This window comes from Helianthus annuus, chromosome 12 (assembly GCF_002127325.2).
Source record: "Helianthus annuus cultivar XRQ/B chromosome 12, HanXRQr2.0-SUNRISE, whole genome shotgun sequence".
NCBI classification, from domain to species: Eukaryota; Viridiplantae; Streptophyta; class Magnoliopsida; order Asterales; family Asteraceae; genus Helianthus; species Helianthus annuus.
In genome coordinates, this window is record NC_035444.2 from 30,593,534 (window position 1) to 30,616,332 (window position 22,799).

General features: G+C 31.9%; 2 protein-coding genes and 2 long non-coding RNA genes across 5 annotated transcripts; 1 reads left to right on the forward strand and 3 right to left on the reverse strand.

Moving 5' to 3' along the window:
• Positions 1-1,094: 1,094 nt before the first annotated feature.
• Positions 1,095-2,481, reverse strand: LOC118485027 (RNA-binding protein CP29B, chloroplastic-like). Its single transcript, XM_035981239.1, has 4 exons — positions 2,475-2,481; positions 2,287-2,385; positions 2,060-2,208; positions 1,095-1,427 (listed from the first exon to the last, which is right to left on the reverse strand). The coding sequence occupies exons 1-4, from the start codon at positions 2,479-2,481 to the stop codon at positions 1,095-1,097; spliced, it is 588 nt and encodes a 195-aa protein (XP_035837132.1).
• Positions 2,482-3,414: 933 nt separating this feature from the next.
• On the forward strand, positions 3,415-11,660 carry LOC110894523. Of its 2 annotated transcripts, XR_004874678.1 has the most exons (5): positions 3,415-3,552; positions 4,128-4,194; positions 6,199-6,679; positions 10,093-10,159; positions 11,420-11,660. It is a non-coding gene; the product is annotated as an uncharacterized LOC110894523 (long non-coding RNA). The 2 variants fall into 2 exon arrangements; XR_002566389.2 differs by lacking the exons at positions 6,199-6,679; positions 10,093-10,159; positions 11,420-11,660 and adding an exon at positions 5,439-5,679.
• A 320-nt stretch (positions 11,661-11,980) lies between these two features.
• LOC110894522 lies at positions 11,981-16,913 on the reverse strand. Its single transcript, XR_002566387.2, has 4 exons — positions 16,798-16,913; positions 12,582-12,614; positions 12,262-12,288; positions 11,981-12,194 (listed from the first exon to the last, which is right to left on the reverse strand). It is a non-coding gene; the product is annotated as an uncharacterized LOC110894522 (long non-coding RNA).
• Positions 14,055-17,322, reverse strand: LOC118484845 (zinc finger MYM-type protein 1-like). Its single transcript, XM_035980878.1, has 2 exons — positions 17,119-17,322; positions 14,055-16,913 (listed from the first exon to the last, which is right to left on the reverse strand). Exon 2 carries the CDS (start codon positions 16,665-16,667, stop codon positions 14,106-14,108), a length of 2,562 nt encoding a protein of 853 aa, XP_035836771.1. The 5' UTR covers positions 16,668-16,913; positions 17,119-17,322; the 3' UTR covers positions 14,055-14,105.
• Positions 17,323-22,799: the final 5,477 nt, after the last annotated feature.

Here is a 22,799-nt window from a genome sequence, read left to right on the forward strand (position 1 = left end):
ATTATACCATTGTCTTCAAGTACAGCTGTTGTGAAATTGCGGCTTCGTAACATTCACATGAATTTTGTACTTTTTAAGAGATCTGATCCATATATATCACTACTAGAAAACATGGTTTTTGTCATGTAATTTTTGGTTACAAAATGGTAGCAATTTACTTGTTGTCACCAGTTTGCCACCGAAAATACGGTGACAAAAACACCTGTGTCAATTGCCCTAATGCCACCAAATAGCCACCATTTTTATATTTTGCTACCTTTTTTTACCACCACAAAATTGGTCAAAATTATTTGCCACCGCTTCATGTTTGCTACGCTCCGCCTTGTTTGCCACCGACTTGTGACGCGTTTCATACCATTTAGCCACTGATATTGCCACCATTTAGCCACCATTTAGCCATCTGTTTTTTCATGTTTTAATACCATTTAGGCACAATATTGCCACCATTTAGCCACCTATATTGCCACCATTTAGCCACCATTTTTTACACAATTTGCGAGTTTTGATACTATTTAGCCACCGAGCCACCACTTTTTACACAATAGCCACCATTTTTTACACAATTTGCGACCGAGTTGCGCCACCATTTAGCCACCATTTTTTACACACTGATTACTGGAAGATTGGTTTTTAATTCAATTTTTTTTTCTCGCTGCTATTTTCATAAAAAATTACATATCAATAAAACTACAAATAATATAAAAAGGCTAATAAAATCCCAAAATTATATAAAACATCTCGTTTTCAAAAGCATATAAAAATTACCAACTAAAACATAAAATAAATTCTCCTAATAAGATAAACATCTAAACATTCAAAACCAAGTGTTTATAGCCTATCTTCGAACTGTAGTTGTTAACATAGCTTCAATTTGTGACATCCTATTAAGTATAACATTTTTATCCACCTTATCTTTTTCTTTTTCAGCCAACAACCCCGCAATAATTCCATTGAACCTTTCTTTTTCTTCATCTTTTTCCTTAACGAGCTGCTTGATAACTAAATTCAACTTTTCAATCTACAAAACATAAAGCCCAAAACTATTTTACCGGGTGCATAAAAATTTATAGCAACAGTAGCATGCTTATACTTCACTAAAGAATACAAAAAATATAATCTTCTAACACACAGAAGATGAATACCTGTAATTCAATACCTACCATTGTTAATGTTATGTAGAGATGAGATACTTTGGCAGCTTCAGCAAACTGAATGCAACGATTTGAAGCCATTTTAGTAGATGGTATGTTCAAACCTAAGAATTCGAACTGAATCTGTAAATCTGCTTCATAAGTCACAAATAACTTGGAAATAAGGTTGCTTCTTGGTTCTGGTTCCCAAATGCCTGCCAACTTTCTTGAAACTGATATATTCTTCTTTATCACCAAATTAGTTGATATAGCATGCCCATCAGTATGAACTCCCACCTTTAATCAAAAGTAACATACAATTGAATAAAATTAGTATCGAAAAGCTTCAACCATGTTAGTAGAGATTTGAAACCTTAGCTACAAAAATTTTTATTATCGGTGTGTCAAATAAGATAGACAAAGGTTATCTTGTTTCAACAAAAAGACAGTTTTCACATCATCATAAAGTTTCAGATTGTGTTATGCATAAAGTCACACAATGGGCGACTTCGAACCGTCTTCCTTTATACTATGACAGACCCATTAGTAATAAAAAATGATCTCAACTCTGAGCCGGCCCATTTGTATTGGAACGGGTCAAAACTGCCACCTCACAGCATTAAAAGTTCTATCCTCGATAAAACTATTTACATAAAACTAAAGATTAATCGATTTAAGTACCTTTAGTCTTTAGAAGACTGACAGAAGGGTCTTCAACAGGATCTTTATTTTTCCTGCCACATTAACTACTAGGGGTGGCAAAATGGGTGGGTTGGGCAGGTTTGGGTAATGGGTTAGGATGGGTATGTGTTAGGATGGGTTTGGGTTAAGATGGGTTTATTAAGAAATGGGTTATGATGGGTTATTGTCAAGATGGATTTGGGCATGATAGGCTAAAAATATAAATGAATAAAAAAATCTACATAAACCTTATTTGTGCTGTCATAACTTCTCCCTCCCCCACCTCCAACACTGTTGTAGCCGCCACGACCACCGTCTCTTTGCCCTCTAGAGAAAGAGTCTCCTTTGCTTGGTGGTGGCCCGGAGTTCACCCTCAAATGCCTTCCGCCAAGTTCATGCAATTCCAATCAATGACGTTAATTTATATGGTGTCACGATTAATGAAAAAGTGATTTTGGGTCTTGTTTACTTACATAACCATTGAACTGTCGTATACCCGCCTCAACTTCTTCAACGGTTGACATGGTTACAAAGCCGAAACCCCTGCTTCTTCCACTGGCTTTGTCATAAAAACCTGCAATATTCACAAGATTATAACTATAAATCAACAAGATAAATGATAAATTAAGATTTTTCTCAATTGGGTCAGTGATTCTACTTCACTTGTCATTGCGGATTAACTGTTATTTCAATAAAAATCCCAAAAAAATAAAATAAATAACCCACTAGCAAATCACAAACAGAGTAAAGATGTTGAAATGGTCAATAACTAAATTGATTTACCAATAACATTCAGCAAGAAACTCACAAATTAAACTGATTTTGTAACATCCGGCATCTCATACCACCAATATTATCTATTTTGACGATGATGAACTTCATTTGGTACCGGTTCGGTACCGTACCGGTACGGAACCGTACCCGAATCAAAATTCATTTGGTACATCAAAATTACGCTCAAAATTCATTCCTATTTCATACCCGAATCAACAGTAGAACACAATTATTTTAGCAGAACTATGAATTAAGAAAAGTATATCACGATAGTTCCAATGCTGAATTTTGAACCTAAATCCTCTAACAATTTCGCACCAAAAATATCTTCATTTGACGAAATTGATGCGCCGTTTACTTTTTCCACCAAAAAACTCACGTAACTAGACGAAAATAAAAAAAAGTCACAGTTTATCACTGCCAAAACTGATGTTTGGTTTGCTATATTCAGATAAAAGAATGCATTACAATCTCAATTTTACAGTTGCTATACTATTTACCATCTTTTTGTATCAAAAGATACAGAGATACACCAAAAATCAAATTCCCACTTAATTACAAAGACTTATGTAGTTAAAGGCGGCAATGTAACACCCCAAAAATATAAAAAACTTTATGTATTAAATTATAATGTTTAAAATAAACAAAAGGTAAACTAACTAGGAATAAATAACCTAGTTAGTCATGAATCTAGTAGAGACAAAGAAGCTTAGTTAAAAGCCCCTAAATAATAAAGGACTAATAGTTAAGGGACCAAAGTTGATAGAAATCAAACTAGTTTTAATAAAACAAAAAAATCAAAATCCAAACACACAATTGTGTGTCTGGATCGATCTAGAAACATAGGGGGCGACCAACTCACCTACAAACCCTAATCGTGCAATTTTCACCAAATTGAGGGCTCCAATCTAGTCTAAATCGATTTCCAAGCATGAATTCGTGATCACCTCGTTGAAGGGGTCATAAGGTATGCAAATTTTAGTGTTTTTGATTCATCTCAAGTTCTAGACAAATTGTGAAAATTCAAAATTTAGCTTGGTTATGTGATGTATAGATGAAACTTGTAATGAAAACAAGTTTAAGAATGAATACTAGTTGATAATTGCAGGAATCATGTCAAAAATTATGAAATTTATGATAACCCATTCATAGGTTAAGTGGGTTTTGCAAAATAGAATGAATACTATTCAGAAAAGTCAAATCGTAACTAACAGGTTGACAAAAACTTGTTTAGACACGAATTTTAACGTGTTCTAAACGTGTCGACGTGTTTAACACTTGGTATCTATATGATGATTTCAATGTTAGTATGCATGCTTGACATGATGGAACCGAAATGTGTGAATAAATAGGCGAAAATAACAAGTTGTGAACTTGATTCTAGTTAGATAAAAATTAGACCCGCTAGGTGTTCGTTAAAATGCCTAAGTGAGGATTAATATGTTAAAAATCGGATGGAAACGCATATTTGATTATTATAGCGAACCATGCACTAATGATTATGAAAAGAGTTCTAAATTGATTGTGAATCGAACTCTTTAGGCAAGGAATCCGGATCGTCGAGCGGAAAAGCCGGAGGAGATACGCGTTTGAAAGGTGTGCTTTAAAGGTACGTGACTTGTCGTCTCGTTACATTTATGTAGATAAGTCTAGTCGTAAATATGTTTAATGTTGATTATAGCAAAAATAGTTGCGCTTGGTGAGTCTAGGAAGTGACGGAATTCACTTGACAAACCAAACGGGTCAAACGAAATAGTTGATATAGGTATGATGTCGAAATAGTGAAATTGAAATCCTTTGGTAAGTCTAAGAAGTGATGGAATTCACTCGACAAACCAAACGGGTCAAAGTAAGTAGTTGGTTAGACATGTTTATTGAAAATATTGCTTAATTAGTCATAATGGGATGTAAGTAAAGTGATGTAATTCACTAGATAAAGAAAGGGGCTAAAAATAATGGTCAAAATAGTAGTGTTTGGAGTGACTCGAACGTCACTCGTTAAATTGAGTTATAAAAGCAGAAACCATGAATTAGAAGGGATATGCTAAGGTCGATAAGCCCGGAAATGGGTAATTTAAGGTTAGAAAGCAAAGTCGACAAATTATGAAGGTATGTAACTTGTTTTGTTACATTATGTAAATTTGATATTTAAATAATTTATAATTGTGTTTTAGAATAAGGATTTGTATTAGTTGAAGTGACAATGTTCACTACTTGATTGAATAAGTTAAAATTTGATTAGAAAGCGTTTGGTAGTCATTAGAAATGGAGGATTCCATAAATGAGCCAAACGGGTCGAATAATTGTTTAGTAAGTAATAAAAGTGTGTTTTGAATAGCATTCGACGATGACGGATCACAAGAGCGTGTAACCATAGATTTGGTAGTGAAACGCCGATGATCATAAGCCCCGGATGTTGGGTAAATATGCCTTGCGGTTATAAAATTTGTAAATGGTTGAATTAGTGCAAAACTATACGGGTCAAATAAATACGTTAGGCATCTATAGACTTCCAGCCCGTACACTTTATCTTTGACACAACGATCATGATAAAAGCGTTGGTAATTTAACTACGGACGCGTAGGAAAAAGAATCGCCTAAAACGGACTTACGGGTCATAAGTTATGGAAATTTTAAGTTGGGACTAGTTAAAATTGGAGCTGGGAATTTACAGCATCAGCTGAACAAACAGGCTGTGAAAAACAGGGCTTGGCGTGAGGCCAAGGCCCTTGGCATCACGCGACGCCCCCTGATCCGGGAAAATTTTATTTTCTTGATTGTTTGACCTTTAGAACTTGTTTATACCCATAGTAGCTTTATCAAAACTAACATTTGTGGTGGTTTTAACCTTAGGTGATGTTGGAACTAACCGGAAGATGATCGAGCTAGCTTTTGAAGAACCGAACACTAATTACAAGCTTGCGCAGTGTTTTAAACTTTATTAGAATATGGTTATGGGTTGTAAACAAATAGTTAAACAACTTTTGGATGTTTGAATTTAGACGTTATTCGACTAAGGTTTTTGCCACTAATGAACTATATGTATGAAATTCATGTTAACTTGGCAATTTTTATCTAAAACGTTTTGAAATTATTATTATTATATTCAAGTAATTTAGACGGGCGTTACAAGTTGGTAATCAGAGCTCAAGGTTGTCAACAAAGTGTTCGGTTCAAGCTTGATCGATCGTCCGGTAAGGATTAATTATTTATTTCAAATAGATGTTATCCTATGTAAGTAAAAGAGATGGAAATTAATGTGGACGGAAAGAGTGCGTTAATACACTCAAACCCGAAAGGTGCACTAAATGAGAACGGTCAAAGCAAGTTACGAACTTGGCTAAACCAAAGCAAACAAAGTTATGTTATAAAAGAGATGTTTAATAATTGATGTAAACGATACGAAATATGTGAAAAGTGTATGGGAGGAGTGTATAAATACGCTCGAACCTGGGAAATACACTAAGTAAGAAAGGTAAGGCAAGATATGTACTTGACCATACCGAAAAAGAATAACACATTACTTATGATTAAGTGAGTGTGATATAAATTTCCGTATAATAAGATGGAAATGAATTAAATAAGTATTGATTAACCATTATGGATGTTTCAGTTAAAGAAATGTCTGCAATAACCGGAGATGATTCGACATCTCAATTGACTGAACAAATGAAAGCTAAGATTTCCGAGGCAGTCGGAAAAGCTCTAGAAAATAGTCTATCACGTTATATTGATAGATTACAAACCACAATCGTGCCGGTGGTGGACGATATTATGGCTGAATTGAAAGACATCATATTACAAGAAATAGAAGAAAGGAGGGTGTTGGATATGAATCCAAGTTCCGTAAAGAAATCCAAGTCTAATAAAGCTCCCAAGAAAGGAGTTACAAAAAGTGTGTTACATCAGTGCAAATTTTGTGGAAAAATTCACAAGGGCACATGTGGTAAGCCAAGACATAAGAAGTCTAAATGTCCAGAAAGGCTTGGAACCAAAGACGCAACCGACACAATGTCTGATGCCCAGAAGTCAAGGACAAGGTCGTTTTTTTATAACAGCCACAGAGGCTAAAGTTGAACCTGATGTCATTTCAGGTATGTTTCTTGTAAATTTAATTTAACACAAACTTTATCCGATGCAAGTGCGAATGATAGTTGCATAAGGGCATATATGAGTAATGAATTGGGAAAATTATGTAAAAGAAATACATATATAAATGTATATATATATGTAGATAAGAAAATAAATAATGGCGAGTATGTGAAACCGAGGTAAAAGTAATCTCGGTAAATATTTCAACGGGAAGGAGTGCATGTACACTCAAACCCGGGAACTTAACGAAGTGAATAAATGTTGTGTTGGGAAGGAGTGTAATTACACCCGAAACCGGAAATTGTAATAGTAGTGAATGGCAAGGACAAGGTTATACACTTGGTTAAACTAAATAAAACATATAGGAACATCGTTATATTGATAAACGATGTGAGAAAAAACTTCCATACAACGTCATGGAATAATAAAAAATGAAATGAATGGATTTCCATTATTGTTATAATGGAATGATGTCAACCATAGTTGGCAACAATACAGTATCCCTCATGACTGAGGAGATGCACGAAAGAATCTACGGAAAATCGGAAAGGCTATAGAAGCCGTTTAACCCGGAAGCTATAAGTCACCTTAATGACGGCAAAGAAAGAAGGTTAGCGAGTTGAGAAAAAGCCCATTGGGGTGAGTATTGCGGGTACACGTATTGAAATTTCATTAAGATAACATTGGGCAACAATTAGACAATGGATTGAGGCTAAGAATGAGAAATTAAAACTTGGGCAGAAAATACCCTCAAGGAAAACCAAATAAACGATACATATTATTCGCCACTACGAATAAGAAAGTATCGTCAAATGCAAATTTAGAAACTTGGGTATGGGTAACCATCCAAGTAACATATTATTACTCAAACCCGTATGAGGAAGAATGATAATCACATTGATAAGTGTAGTTGAATAAAAGATTAGTAAAATAAACATATTAGAAGTGTTAGAACGAAAACGGGTAAACCCCAAGAGTTATATAATGATAGCAATGGTTTTAACAAACAAGGCCTAAGAAATGAACCCTCGGGACATTGATAAAAGAGATGGTGATGCAGATTAAAAGTTAAAAGACTCAGATTAAGAGTTATGACTAAAAGACGATGAAATTCTGCAAAACAGAAATTTCGATAGTTGTGTTCAACTATTCCAATATTGGACGGGCTTAAATAAAGTATAGTACTTGATATTTCAAGTGAGCGCAAACCGAATAGTGAAAGTGCGAAATATTAGTGAATCTACGTGATAGGTCGTAAAAGATTGTAGAAAGGAAAATGCAAACCAGTGAAACAGAAGTGTTAAAAACATTATGATAAAGAACCCGGGTAACGGGTTGAAAGGAAGTAGGGGCATGAGTAGGATAAACCGACGCGAAAATGACGTAAGAAGTCATAGAGTCGGAAATATAATCCGAAAGAAAATGAGTGTAGCCTTAGGCTATGGTCAAGGTCAGATGAATTTCAGAAGTGAAAATAAATTATTCTAAACATAAAAAGGGGGGATGCCTTGACGCCATATGTATATATATATATACACACAATTAAATAAAGAAACAAGTAGAAGATGATCTACGGGATCACCATAACCTCCGGGTTATAAACAATATAAAGGTCTACGGGGCCAAAATGACCCTCGGGTCACAAATACAAAGAAACAAACTATAGGGTCTCACCTTAAAAAGGTGAAGTTCTAATAAAATAGCCTACGAGGCAAAGTGAAGGAACCTACGGGTCACTTTGGGATTTAGCATGAGAACTTGTTACGATCCCCCGCGTAATATAATAGCGGAAAAGAATAAATTCTCGTCGTTAATTCATGGATATGAGTAATTGACATAAGTTAAAGAGGAAAACGTTAAACGAAAATTTAGTTTTAGTAAGAAACAACGTTTAACGATTATGAATATTACGAGACAAATTAGAAAATAGTTAATAGTAAAGGATATAGATCTTTACACCGATAGGTGTAAGACGATACATTAGAAAGAAAGATTTTGTTGATGAAAGGTTTATGAAAACTTAAACATGACGTGATGCGATGCGATCATGGTTATAAAAGGTGATATAGAATACAACCACGTTGTAATATGAGTTACTCGATATAAAATTATAAGCTCGCAAAGGGCCGATGACGGCAATATAGTATACCAGAATAACGAGGTATGAGGTAAAACGGTGACTAATCAGTCTAGCCGATAAGACCATCCGAAGTCAAAATATTGTTGTGATTTACACAAAACACTGGTCAATATGGGGTAAGTATGGAGTGAATATGTTGACGAACTCATACTATTGAGTGGTTGATTGTCAATTGGGACAAATAGACGATAAAAATAAGAAATATAAGGCAAAAGCTAAGGTCCATGAGGACTTATACATAAAAGACACCCATGTCAATACGAATGATAACCCTTTACCGAGAAGAAGGAATGTCATGAAAATGAAACTAGGCTCGTTGGTCTAACCAATGAACTACGTAGAGAAGGTTCCGGGGACGAAACCTCTTTAAGGGGGGTAGACTTGTAACACCCCAAAAATATAAAAAACCTTTATGTATTAAATTATAATGTTTAAAATAAACAAAAGGTAAACTAACTAGGAATAAATAACCTAGTTAGTCATGAATCTAGTAGAGACAAAGAAGCTTAGTTAAAAGCCCCTAAATAATAAAGGACTAATAGTTAAGGGACCAAAGTTGATAGAAATCAAACTAGTTTTAATATAACAAAAAAATCAAAATCCAAACACACAATTGTGTGTCTGGATCGATCTAGAAACACAGGGGGCGACCAACTCACCTACAAACCATAATCTTGCAATTTTCACCAAATTGAGGGCTCCAATCTAGTCTAAATCGATTTCCAAGCATGAATTTGTGATCACCTCGTTGAAGGGGTCATAAGGTATGCAAATTTTAGTGTTTTTGATTCATCTCAAGTTCTAGACAAATTGTGAAAATTCAAAATTTAGCTTGGTTATGTGATGTATAGATGAAACTTGTAATGAAAACAAGTTTAAGAATGAATACTAGTTGATAATTACAAGAATCATGTCAAAAATTATGAAATTTATGATAACCCATTCATAGGTTAAGTGGGTTTTGCAAAATAGAATGAATACTAGAATTATAACTGTCACAAGTAGTATTACTTGGTATCTATATGATGATTTCAATGTTAGTATGCATGCTTGACATGATGGAACCGAAATGTGTGAATAAATAGGCGAAAATAACAAGTTGTGAACCTGATTCTAGTTAGATAAAAATTAGACCCGCTAGGTGTTCGTTAAAATGCCTAAGTGAGGATTAATATGTTAAAAATCGGATGGAAACGCATATTTGATTATTATAGCGAACCATGCACTAATGATTATGAAAAGAGTTCTAAATTGATTGTGAATCGAACTCTTTAGGCAAGGAATCCGGATCGTCGAGCGGACAAGCCGGAGGAGATACGCGTTTGAAAAGTGTGCTTTAAAGGTACGTGACTTGTCGTCTCGTTACATTTATGTAGATAAGTCTAGTCGTAAATATGTTTAATGTTGATTAATAGTTGCGCTTGGTGAGTCTAGGAAGTGATGGAATTCACTTGACAAACCAAACGGGTCAAAAGAAATAGTTGAAATAGGTATGATGTCGAAATAGTGAAATTGAAATCCTTTGGTAAGTCTAAGAAGTGATGGAATTCACTCGACAAACCAAACGGGTCAAAGTAAGTAGTTGGTTAGACATGTTTATTGAAAATATTGCTTAATTAGTCATAATGGGATGTAAGTAAAGTGATGTAATTCACTAGATAAAGAAAGGGGCTAAAAATAATGGTCAAAATAGTAGTGTTTGGAGTGACTCGAACATCACTCGTTAAATTGAGTTATAAAAGCAGAAACCATGAATTAGAAGGGATATGCTAAGGTCGATAAGCCCGGAAATGGGTAATTTAAGGTTAGAAAGCAAAGTCGACAAATTATGAAGGTATGTAACTTGTTTTGTTACATTATGTAAATTTGATATTTAAATAATTTATAATTGTGTTTTAGAATAAGGATTTGTATTAGTTGAAGTGACAATGTTCACAACTTGATTGAATAAGTTAAAATTTGATTAGAAAGCGTTTGGTAGTCATTAGAAATGGAGGATTCCATAAATGAGCCAAACGGGTCGAATAATTGTTTAGTAAGTAATAAAAGTGTGTTTTGAATAGCATTCGACGATGACGGATCACAAGAGCGTGTAACCATAGATTTGGTAATGAAACGCCGATGATCATAAGCCCCGGATGTTGGGTAAATATGCCTTGCGGTTATAAAATTTGTAAATGGTTGAATTAGTGCAAAACTATATGGGTCAAATAAATACGTTAGGCATTTATAGACTTCCAGCCCGTACACTTTATCTTTGACACAACGATCATGATAAAAGCGTTGGTAATTTAACTACGAACGCGTAGGAAAAAGAATCGCCTAAAACGGACTTACGGATCATAAGTTTTGGAAATTTTAAGTTGGGACTAGTTAAATTTGGAGCTGGGAATTTACAGCATCAGCTGAACAAACAGGCTGTGAAAAACAGGGCTTGGCGTGACGCCAAGGCCCTTGGCGTCACGCGACGCCAAGGCCCTTGGCGTCACGCGACGCCCCCTGATCCAGGAAATTTTATTTTCTTGATTGTTTGACCTTTAGAACTTGTTTATACCCATAGTAGCTTTATCAAAACTAACATTTGTGGTGTTTTTAACCTTAGGTGATGTTGGAACTAACCGGAAGATGATCGAGCTAGCTTTTGAAGAACCGAACACTAATTACAAGCTTCCGCAGTGTTTTAAACTTTATTAGAATATGGTTATGGGTTGTAAACAAATAGCTAAACAACTTTTGGATGTTTGAATTTAGACGTTATTCGACTAAGGTTTTTGCCACTAATGAACTATATGTATGAAATTCATGTTAACTTGGCAATTTTTATCTAAAACGTTTTGAAATTATTATTATATTCAAGTAATTTAGACGGGTGTTACAGGCAAAGGTGCTTTGATAATCAAATTCGCACTTAATTACAAAGACTTATGTACCAAAAATCAAATTCCCACTTTTTTATTTCGTTGTGGCCCTCGCTTTTTTTTTGCGCTTTGCCTCAAGGCCCGGCGAGGCTTATGCGCCTTGAGCGCGCCTAGCACCGTTAATAACTATGTCCAGTAGTTCATTTTAAAAGTAGTTGCAACTCTGTAGACATTTTATTCTAATCCTAATATCTGGTATAAGGCAAAACACATTCAAATGTCTCAAGTTTACATAATAAATCTCAAAGAAAGAAACCCTTTTAACACTCTAAATTCATAATCTTAATAATCAAAGTGTACTTCTTCTTTACTTTAGGGTTTAATGCACATATAGAAAGCCCTAAAGACTAGACAGTTGAAATCAATAACAAGAAAAACAACTCTAATTAAACTTACAAAAATGAGACCTTCAATTCTCAAATCCTCCTGCTCAAACAGCCATATCTGTATGCGAGCTTTCTGTATCGTAAAAAAACCGTTAAGTAATCGAACAAAATAAATAAATAAAGGTCATGAAGACACTTACACTCTGGAGGAACCTAAAGATGAGATTCTGAATCCATAAAGATTGAAATTGTATCAGTAATCAGTTGAATAAAAGAATTAGGGCAAACTAATTTAGGAAGAAAAGCATAATATTTTGTCTTACTATAGACTTGTGGATGATCAAATCCACATCGGTTGATATAAAAGAAAGGAATTCCATCACGGGAAAAAGGCAATTGCAACTAATTAGGGTTCTATGATCTTAATTGAAATTAGCTTGTTGGAGTGGACGACAATTGAAACTAATTATTAGAAAACAAAATGCATAGGATTAAAAAGTCATGAGAACAAGAATCATACCTTGTGTAGATCATTGTGTTCTTCGATTCAAACCTGGAATGGTGTATAGGGGCGAATGAGAAGTGAATATGGGTCTTGAAGTACAATTGAATTAAAACCCAAATAAGTGGAGAGGCGCCAAGATAAAAATAAACCCGCTCAAATTTCATCGGTCGCTAACACCGTGACAATTCAACTACAATTTTTTATTTTCAGATAATATTTTATAAATTATTATTTTCTTCTCACGAATTTGCAACCAATAATAAACGGTCACAAAGTTTTTGACCGCTTAGCCACCATGCAACAACAAATACGCTTATTTCTCATTATAGTGGGAAATTGGGGGCTAAATTTGCTACGATTTTTTTTTGTGACAAATTTTGGTGACAATTGCCCAGTTTTCTAGTAGTGTGTGTGTATATGTATATATATATATATATATATATATATGGATAGGGTAAAATGAAAACTCATACAAGTTGTGAAAACTTAGAGAACCCAGACTTACGAAAGGTTTCTTTAATTCTTTTTTACCAAAAATCCTAAAAGAACCAACTTTTCCAAAAAAAATCCTTGTTTTTTATTTACAGTAGTCGTAAATGCTAATCAGCTTTTTACAATAGTTGTAAAGGACCGAAAACACCATTTCGATTTTTTTTACAACTGTTTTTATAACATTTTAGTCTAGGGGTGTGAAAAAAATGGGAGCAAAACTCGCACGGATAGGCCGAGTTATCTAAATTCTCACAACTCGTAGGAGTTTTCCCTTGATTCGAATCTGATACACACACATATATATATATAGTGTTGGGTTATGCGGAGAACTTGCTTTATATACAAAACTCTTAAGAACCATTTATAGTTATATTTAAATGGGACAAGGGATGGTATATTTGTAATTAAAAGGACAATAAAATAGTTATATTTAAATGGGATAAGGGTATAAATGTAAACATACACTAATTTAAAATGGAAATAACTAGAATTTGTTCCACTTTTTTCTCCAACATCCTAATGATTATTTTTCAAATATTACTCCATGCCATCATTTATTTAGGCTTTTTATTGTTTTGATTAAAAAAATAATATTTTATTTATATATATTCATCAAACTAATACTTTATTTATATATCTTAATGTTAACATATATGTAAATATAACATTTACATATATGTAAATATTCGAACCGATCATCAATTTATGTAAAATGGTTAGCATACATGAAGGTATAACAGTTATATATATGTAAATATTGGTATCCATCACCCAGGGCCGGCTCAACCATTTTGGTGGCCTTAAGCGAAGTACAAAATTGAGGCCTTAAAAAAAAAAAAAACCTGCTTGTACAGTTAAGAATGAAAAACATACCGTTGTACCCATTCACAAACCTAGTGCCTTGATAACAGACTATTTTATAAAAACCCTCCTCCTTTATCCGGGCTTGGGACCGACAAAATAAACTAAAAAGTTTATACTTGGCGGAGTTAAAAATTTTCTTTTTTTTTTGTATTCTTATATATTTATGTATGTGTAAAGATATGTTTAGATTAAGTTTACTTTTCTAGCTTTAACAGATGCAAACTTTTTAATAAAATTTTCATAATCAGTGTCTTCTAACAAATCGTTTTCAATTGACAAAGTAGCTAATCCATTTAATCTTTCTTGTGACATTGTAGATCTTAAATAATTTTTTAACAATTTTAATTTAGAAAAGCTTCTTTCGGCGGAAGCAACAGTCACGGGAATAGTTAACATAATCCTATAAGCAATATAAGCATTTGAAAAAGAGTTAAAACTATTAATATAGTTTAGTATATTAATAGGAGTGTCACATTCTAAATGTATGATATGTCTTAGAACTTTTAGTTCTTCAAATAAATCTAAACCATCAATATCTATACTAGTATCATGTTTTAAAGAATTTTCAAGATTAATACAATGTTGTTTTAAAGTATTATCATCCAATAATTTCAACTTTTTTATACTAAATAGAAAACCAAAAATACTTTCAAACATTTTAAATTGATCAAATCTAGTTTTGATTGAAGAAATAGCTTGATCTACTATATATAAAAAGTAATCGGTTTTAAATAATTCAATAGGAGTTTTAGTAGTTTCATTAGCAACATTTTCATCAAATCGTCTATTTCTATGGATTATACGTTTTTCACGAAACATAGGTTCTACATCCATCTCTAAAGCGATTTCTTTTGCATCAATAATAGCATTTTCGAATCCATTTTCTCTATAATTTTCAAAATAACACAAAAGGCCATCTAATTTTTTTATAGCACTATCAATACACATATCTTTTTCTTGTAAGCTCTTGCTAACACGATTAATAGCACACAAAATTTCATACCAAATAACTATTCCTAATAAAAATTCAAACTTATTAAATTCAAAATCTGCCAAGAATTTAGCCTCACTTAGAACTTTTGCATCATCATCACTATATAATTTCACAAGTGCCTTTTTTATTTGTGGTGCTTGATATCTAATTGCCTTAACACTTTCTACCCTACTTTCCCAACGTGTTTGTGATAAAGGTTTTAGAGTTAATTTTGGTAAACAATCTTGTAGTATTTTCCACCTTTTGGTCGATGAAGCAAAAATTGTATAAGTACGTTGTATAATTCCAAAAAACTCACGAGCTTTTGTACATGAATTAGCCATATCACAAAGAACTAAATTTAAACTATGACAACCACATGGTGTATAAAAGGCTCTAGGATTAATATCTAACAATCTTTTTTGAACACCTTGATGCTTTCCTTTCATATTTGAACCATTGTCATAGCCTTGTCCTCTAATATTATTTATGTCAAGTCCTATGTTACTAATTTCTTCAACCATAGCATCAAATAGACCTTTACCCGTTGTATCATCTACTATTATAAATTCAAAAAAATATTCTTTTACTTCAATCGGTGTTGATGAGATATCTAAGCATCGTAAAATAATTGACATTTGTTCTTTATGACTAGTATCGGGTGTGCAATCAAGTATAACTGAAAAGTATTTAGCTTCCTTAACTTTGTTAACAATTTTATTTTTAACTTCACATGCTAATAAACTAATTAGTTCGTTTTGCATATTATGACCAAGATAATGATTGTAGATTTCTTTGTTCTTTATTCGTCTAACATGTTCTTTCATTACAAGATCAAATTCTGCAATCATTTGAACAATAGCTAAAAAATTACCATTGTTTTTTTCATAAAGTTTTTCGTTATCTCCACGAAATGGTATATTGTTCATGCTAAAAGTTTTTACAACGCCAATAATTCTTTTAAGTACATCTTTCCAATGTTCCTTATCTTTATTTATAAGAATTTGAGTTTCTTTATCAATTGTATTATTTTTCGCTAATCTTGATTCTAACTCAAACCATTTGCTCATATTCATAATATGTTCTTTACTTGATTCATGCTTTTTTAGTTTATCATTCATATTTCTCCAATCCTTACTACCTCCTTTTGCTAATTTACTTTTACAAGAATTCACATCAAATAATTTGCAACAAAAACAAAATACCCTATCTAACTTTATTGAGTAAAGCAACCATTTTCTTTCGTATTTTTCCCCATTTGCCATTTTTTGCATATAAAAAGAAGAGCTAAAGTTTCTAGAATATTCATCTTTTGGAAAATCATAATCATAAATCTTTACCGGTCCCTTTTCTACAAGCAAATCTCTTAAATTAGTATTAATAACAGTCCATTCAGTTGGATCATCTAAATTTATAGTTTCGTCTTCATTCAAAAGTTCATCACTATTATTTTCATTAGCATTCAAATGTTCATCACTATTATTTTCATTAGCATTTAAAGGTTCATCACTATTATTTTCATCAACATTCAAAGGTTCATCACTATTATGCTCATCCACATTTAAAGGTTCATCGCTATTATGTTCATCAACATTTAAAGGATTATCGCTACTAAGGTCGTCCGTTTTTAATGGTTCATCACTATTGTTATCTTTCACGGTTGTTACATATTTTAATAAAGATCCTTTTAATGATTCCATCTGAGCTTCTAATTTTTGTTTCTTTTTTCTCTTAGAATGACCCGATTCATGCTTTCTATATCTATTAGACATTATAGATTTAAAAACCTAACAACTGTCAACAATTCACACAAAATCTAATCTAAGAATTCAATTATCAAATAAATCAACAGTAATCTCAAAATCAACAGAAATCAAATTAGGGCAAGTATTATAAGAGTACCTTAGAAATTGGAATTGGTAGAAACCAACAGGAATCCAATCTCTGCAACTTTGAAATTGGCAGACTCGAATGTCCAAAACAACATCCAACAACCGAACAACGGCTCCCTCAATCGCCTGTATTTTATATCCCGAATTTGATTGTCAGAAGAACTCAGAATAAAAACAATTTTGCAAAATCAACTATATCACTTGATTCAATTTAGAAGAACAAATATAGGATTAATGAATATATATATATATATATATATATATATATTTTGTAAACTGAAGAACTAAGAAACATGAATAAGAAAGACGTTATTCATGGATTAAATCATGCCTGTGGAGTGTTAACCGTCGCTACAATCTAGCATCATCATTCGAAGTCCATCAGACTTCTTTTCCCAAAAGTCCCGCCGGGATTACATCTTGATTCTTGCCTGTGATTGGGCGTCCGTGCGGCGTGCGACCTTTCCAAGTTTACAGGTTTCCAGCACATTCTAATTGATTACATCAATTCACAATTCACGCTTCTTTTGTTGTTAGTTGTTAGCTATACATGAGGCCCAATACCAATACATTACTGATTTGTTTAAAGGCCCAATTTATAAATAGGCTGTATAATAAAAAAATTTATTGGAGGCCCTACAAATTTTGTGGCCTAAAGCCCTAGCTTGAGTACACTGGCCCATGGGCCGGCCCTGCCATCACCAATTTCTTCAAAGTGAATGTTAATTTACATATATGTATATATATAACTATAATATTTACACATATATAAATATCTATGCTGATCATCATTTTATGTATTTGTTTAACATACATGTATGTAAGTATAATCGTTACATATATGTAAATACTCATATTCATCACCAATTTCTTCAAGCTGAATGTCAAATTACATTTATGTAAATGTTTCACATACACATACGTATAAGTATAATATTTACACATATATTCAAACTGGTTATCAATTTCTTTAAGCCAACCCTTTAGTTACATTTATGCAAATCTTCAAAATCAAAATTTTAAACTATCTGTCCATTTGAAAGTAAATAATGAATACAAACCATATCAAGTCTAAAAAAATATCATGATCATGAAGTTTTTTACAAGACTTGCTTTATATCAAGAACTCATAAAATCCTTTTAATTATATAGCCATTGATCATCAATGAAAAAATCCGATCAACTCTAAAAAAAATCAACAACATGGAAACATTTAATGTATTACCATTAATGTTAAATATAATACACTCAAATTGATAATACAAAGAAAAATTGGATCCTGTAGGTTTCGGTTGTTTTAACGTGGATTTTGTAGATCTGAAAGTGTTTTTAAATGTGAGAAAAAAATGAACTGATTCAAACTTAAACACTGATAAACCGGGATATATAAATCATAAGATAATTGAGGATGTGTAAAAATTGGATAATTCATGTGATTGAATATATATATTTCATTTTGTTTAGATTTGAATGTGAGAAAATAGTGGAATTCATTCAAAAGAAATCTTTTGAAATTGAGATAAACCAGGTTAAATTAAAAATGTGATAATTTTCTAGGTGTAAATTTACTTTAATGCCCCGCATAAATAAAATAATGAAAAAATAGCATGAAATAAAATGAGTGGCTGTAAAGAGTTCTGCAGGTTCTGTAAATTTTTTTGGTTCTGAAATGATCTTGATCCTATATATAGAGGAAGGTTAACGTACATTACGACTTAACGTACATCACGTATGACAGATAATTACGCATGTTCATTTTAAAATCACGCACGTTATAACTCAAAAATTCAAAATCACGCATGTTAAAAATAATAATCATGCATATTGAAAACATTAATCACGCATGTTATAGAACAAAATCACGCACGTTGTCGTACGTGATGTACGTTAAGCCGTAATGTATTAGGTTCAAGAGTGAACACTAGTGTAGCTTGCGAACTGAGTGAACTAATCCTGGCCATACACGTGTGTAGATTAATGGCCAGGATCTGATGTTGAAATACACTAGTGTATTTTACGATTTGATGATGAGATCTTGGCCATACACATGTGTAGATCAATGGCCAGGATTTGTTCACTCAGTTCGCAAATACACTAGTGTTCACCCTAGAACCTCACCCTATATATATATATATATATATATATATATATATATATATATATATATATATAGGACAAGGATCCATTAGGAACCACCCTTTATTGCGAGAACCACGAGAACCAATGTGAACACAACCAAAAATACCTAAAAATTGCTAAAAAACACACAATTTTTTTAACATTTTTTTATAAAAAAATCACTACTTTTAGTAGCCAATTTTTTTTTTAAATTTAATTTTTTTTATACTAAAAGTAGCGATTTTAACTTAAAAAATATTAAAAAAAATTTGTGTGTTTTTTTGATTTTTTTACGTTTTTTGGGTTTTAGTTTTTGGGTGGGGGAGGGGGGTTTAGGTTTGGGGGGGGGGTTTAGGTTTATTTTAGATTTTTTGGGGGGTTTTAGTTTTTAGCATTTAGCTTGGGGGGGGTGGGGTTAGGTTTTTTTTAGCTATTTTAGGTTGTGTTCACATTGGTTCTCGTGGTTTTCGCAATAAAGGTGGTTCTCGCATGAACCTTATATATATATAGGGTGGGGTTCGGCTACAAAGTCCATTTTTCCTACAAAGTTATAAAACACCGCAATTTCAGCCATAAAACACACTCAAAACCCACAAATAACAGAGTGAAGACCACTAAAACGCCATATATATATATATATATAGGGGAAGGTTCATTTGAGAAGAAATTTAATGTGAGAAGAAAAAAGAAGAAAGGGCATATTAGTAAATTGCTATTTCATTTATAACTCATATCATTAAATTTTCTATCTTTAATTAATTAGTCAACTAATCATTAATTATCCTACATATAATCTACAAAACCTACACATATCAAAATTTTCCTACATATACCCTACACATTATAGAATTTTATCCTACACAGTCGAAATTTATCTTACACACCTCGAAATATATCCTACACAACTCGTAATTTATCCTACACAACTAGTAATTTATTCTACACTTTAAATTAAGTTGTTTTTTTAATTTGGAAAAAGTATATATATTTTTAAAAGGAGTTACAAATTTAATTTAGCTAGTTATTAAAGGGGAATAATACAAATTAATGATTTATGTAAGTTTACCAATATACCCTTATATTAAAATTAAATGCAAATATTAAATGAAGTAAAAATGAAGTATTCTTATTGGTTGAAACTTCTTCTTTTTTCTTCTTACAAAAAAATTCTTCTCATTTGAACACTCCACTATATATATATATATATATATATATATATATATATATATATATATATATATATATATATATATATATATATATATATATATATGTATGTATGTATGTATGTATGTATGTATGTATGTATGTATGTATGTATGTATGTATGTATGTATGTATGTATGTATGTATGTATGTATGTATGTATGTATGTATGTATGTATGTATGTATGTATGTATGTATGTATGTATGTATAGGGTGAGGTTCGACTACAAAGTGTAAAACTCCTAAAAAGTGTACAAAGTTATAAAACACTACAATTTCAGCATAAAACACACCAAATACCCACAAATAACATGGTAAAGATTACTAAAACACCATATTCAAACCCTAAAATTCCATAAAAATTTGCAATACACTATTATAGAACTATGAATGTAAAACACAATATGATAATCAACATGAAAATACTAATCTTAGTCATTCGATAATCAATGCCTTATCATTCAAAACACAAAACAAAACCCATAATTATGGTGTTTTAGTTATCTCCATTCTTTTTTTTGTGTGTGTTTTATGGTTAAAATTATAGTATTTATGACTTTTTACACTTTTTAGAAATTTTGGACTCTGTAGTAAATTTCTAGCTCTCTCTCTCTGTATATATATATATATATATAACAATATAAATTTACATCCACAATATCTTTGTGATTTGTGGCTGAGATTGATCGGTGGCGTTTATGTAAATATTGAGAACCTTACAACTACTAGGAAGGGTAAATTGGGAAGATTCAAACAAATATGTACATGATAATCACATGTCATTTCCCCCATCGTATTTAAAACGCCCACAATTTTTTTATACATGATTATTTTCAAAAAAAAAAAATAAATAAATAAATAAAATCTAGCATTTTTTATCTTTCCAAACGAGCATAATATTAATATGCTTTTCGAATAAAATAAACTAAGTTTTTATGGCGTTTTCAACTTTGTGTTTTTATGGCATTTTCACCTGGTTTTTATGGTGTAACGTGGTGTTTTTATGGTGGATTCAACTAGGTTTTTTGAGGCGTTTTTCTAAACTAGATGTTTTTATAGCGTTTTCAACTGAGTTTTTCATGATATATTTCTGAACTGTGTGTTTTACGGCGTTTTCAACTAGGTATTTATAATGGCGTTTTTCTAAACTGGATGTTTTATGATGTTTTTATTTGAACACCCAGTTCATTTCATTTTTTTTTAATTTCAAAAGTATAGTAATAGTATACTCATTGGAAAGATAATAAAACACTCGATTTTATGGTGTAATTTAAAAAAAAATAATCATGTAAAGAAAAGTTACGAGAGTTAAAAAAAGATGGTTGAATATGCATGTGACTTTCATGTGCATGGTTGCCATGTGAGTGTGGCATGTGCATGATTTTTTTGACAATATTAGCCTTTGTGTAAGTTAGCATCAACGCTGCATGTCAACACCAAAATCGTTCTCACCGTTTTCACACTTGTAGCCGTTTTCTATATATATATATATATATATATATATATATATATATATATATATATAGGGTGAGGTTCTTGTAAAAATGACCTTTTTCGTGAGAAGTGTAAGAAGACATAGAAATTGATATGTAGGCATCATGTTTTGAACTTAGGGATGATGTTTTGGCAAGAAAAACACCAAACATAACAATTTAAAACACAATGCAACGTATTATGGGCGTGAAATTTAAAACACACTGCTTAACAGTTAAAACACACTACTTAACGTTCTTGGCATGGTGTTTTAAGTTTTAAGCCTATAATTTATTGCATTGTGTCTTAAATTATTATGTTTAGTGTTTTTCTTTCCAAAACAACCCAAAACATTATGCCCAAATCCAAAATATGATGTTTACATATGAATTTTTATGTCTTCTCACACTTCTCACGAAAAATGTCCTTTTTACAGGATCCTAAGACTATATATATATATATATATATATATATATATATATATATATATATATATAACAATATAAATTTAAGACTTATTAATATGACAATAAGTATAACCACTTAATCAAATTTATTTAACCTAGTATTAACCCCAACCCCGGCATTGCAATGGGTGGGCTTAAAACCGCGCCAAGTAGCACCAAAGCCACAACACAGCTAGCGACCATCAACATCAGAAAATAAAATTTATAAAAAAGAAATAAATAACGAAAAAATGAATCTGAAAGAATAGAAAAGTATTCGTAAAAACCTTAAACCACACACGTGAAAATAATACTAAGTCGATGTAGACTCGCAAGCTGTGACATGAATGTTAAACCGGAAAAAAAAATAAATGTAAAAAAGTTAAACAACGCATGCACGTTACGGCGTGTTAACACTCAAAATTTGAACTAAATTGTAAAACAAAAAATAAAAGGTAAAAAGTATAGGAACAAAATTTAAAACTGATAAAGCGTTAGGATTTGTAAAATGTAAAACATTGTAAAGCTAAAAGTAAAACAAAAAGTTAAAAATAAAAAAGAAATTAAGAAAAATGAAAACTAAGTAGATACAACCATGAATACTAAAGTTACAGCACAACCATGAATAACTGAGTTACAAATGCGAATGCAACAAATTAGTATATACATATATTTTCAATTTCCATTTAGGTTTTAAGTTCTTTGGGAGCCTAAGTAGTGGGGTGGTCATACGCATGGCTACTTTGGTCCCCCACTATTATATATGTT

Coding starts and splice junctions, on each gene's coding strand:
- LOC118485027 (XM_035981239.1), bottom strand. Junction 2,209..2,286: donor TATACGACAGTTCAATGGTT/ATGTAAGTAAAC, acceptor GATTGGAATTGC/ATGAACTTGGCGGAAGGCAT. Junction 1,428..2,059: donor GTTATGACAGCACAAATAAG/GTTTATGTAGAT, acceptor TTTTGATTAAAG/GTGGGAGTTCATACTGATGG.
- LOC118484845 (XM_035980878.1), bottom strand. CDS start 16,667: ATGTCTAATAGATATAGAAAGCATGAATCGGGTCATTCTAAGAGAAAA.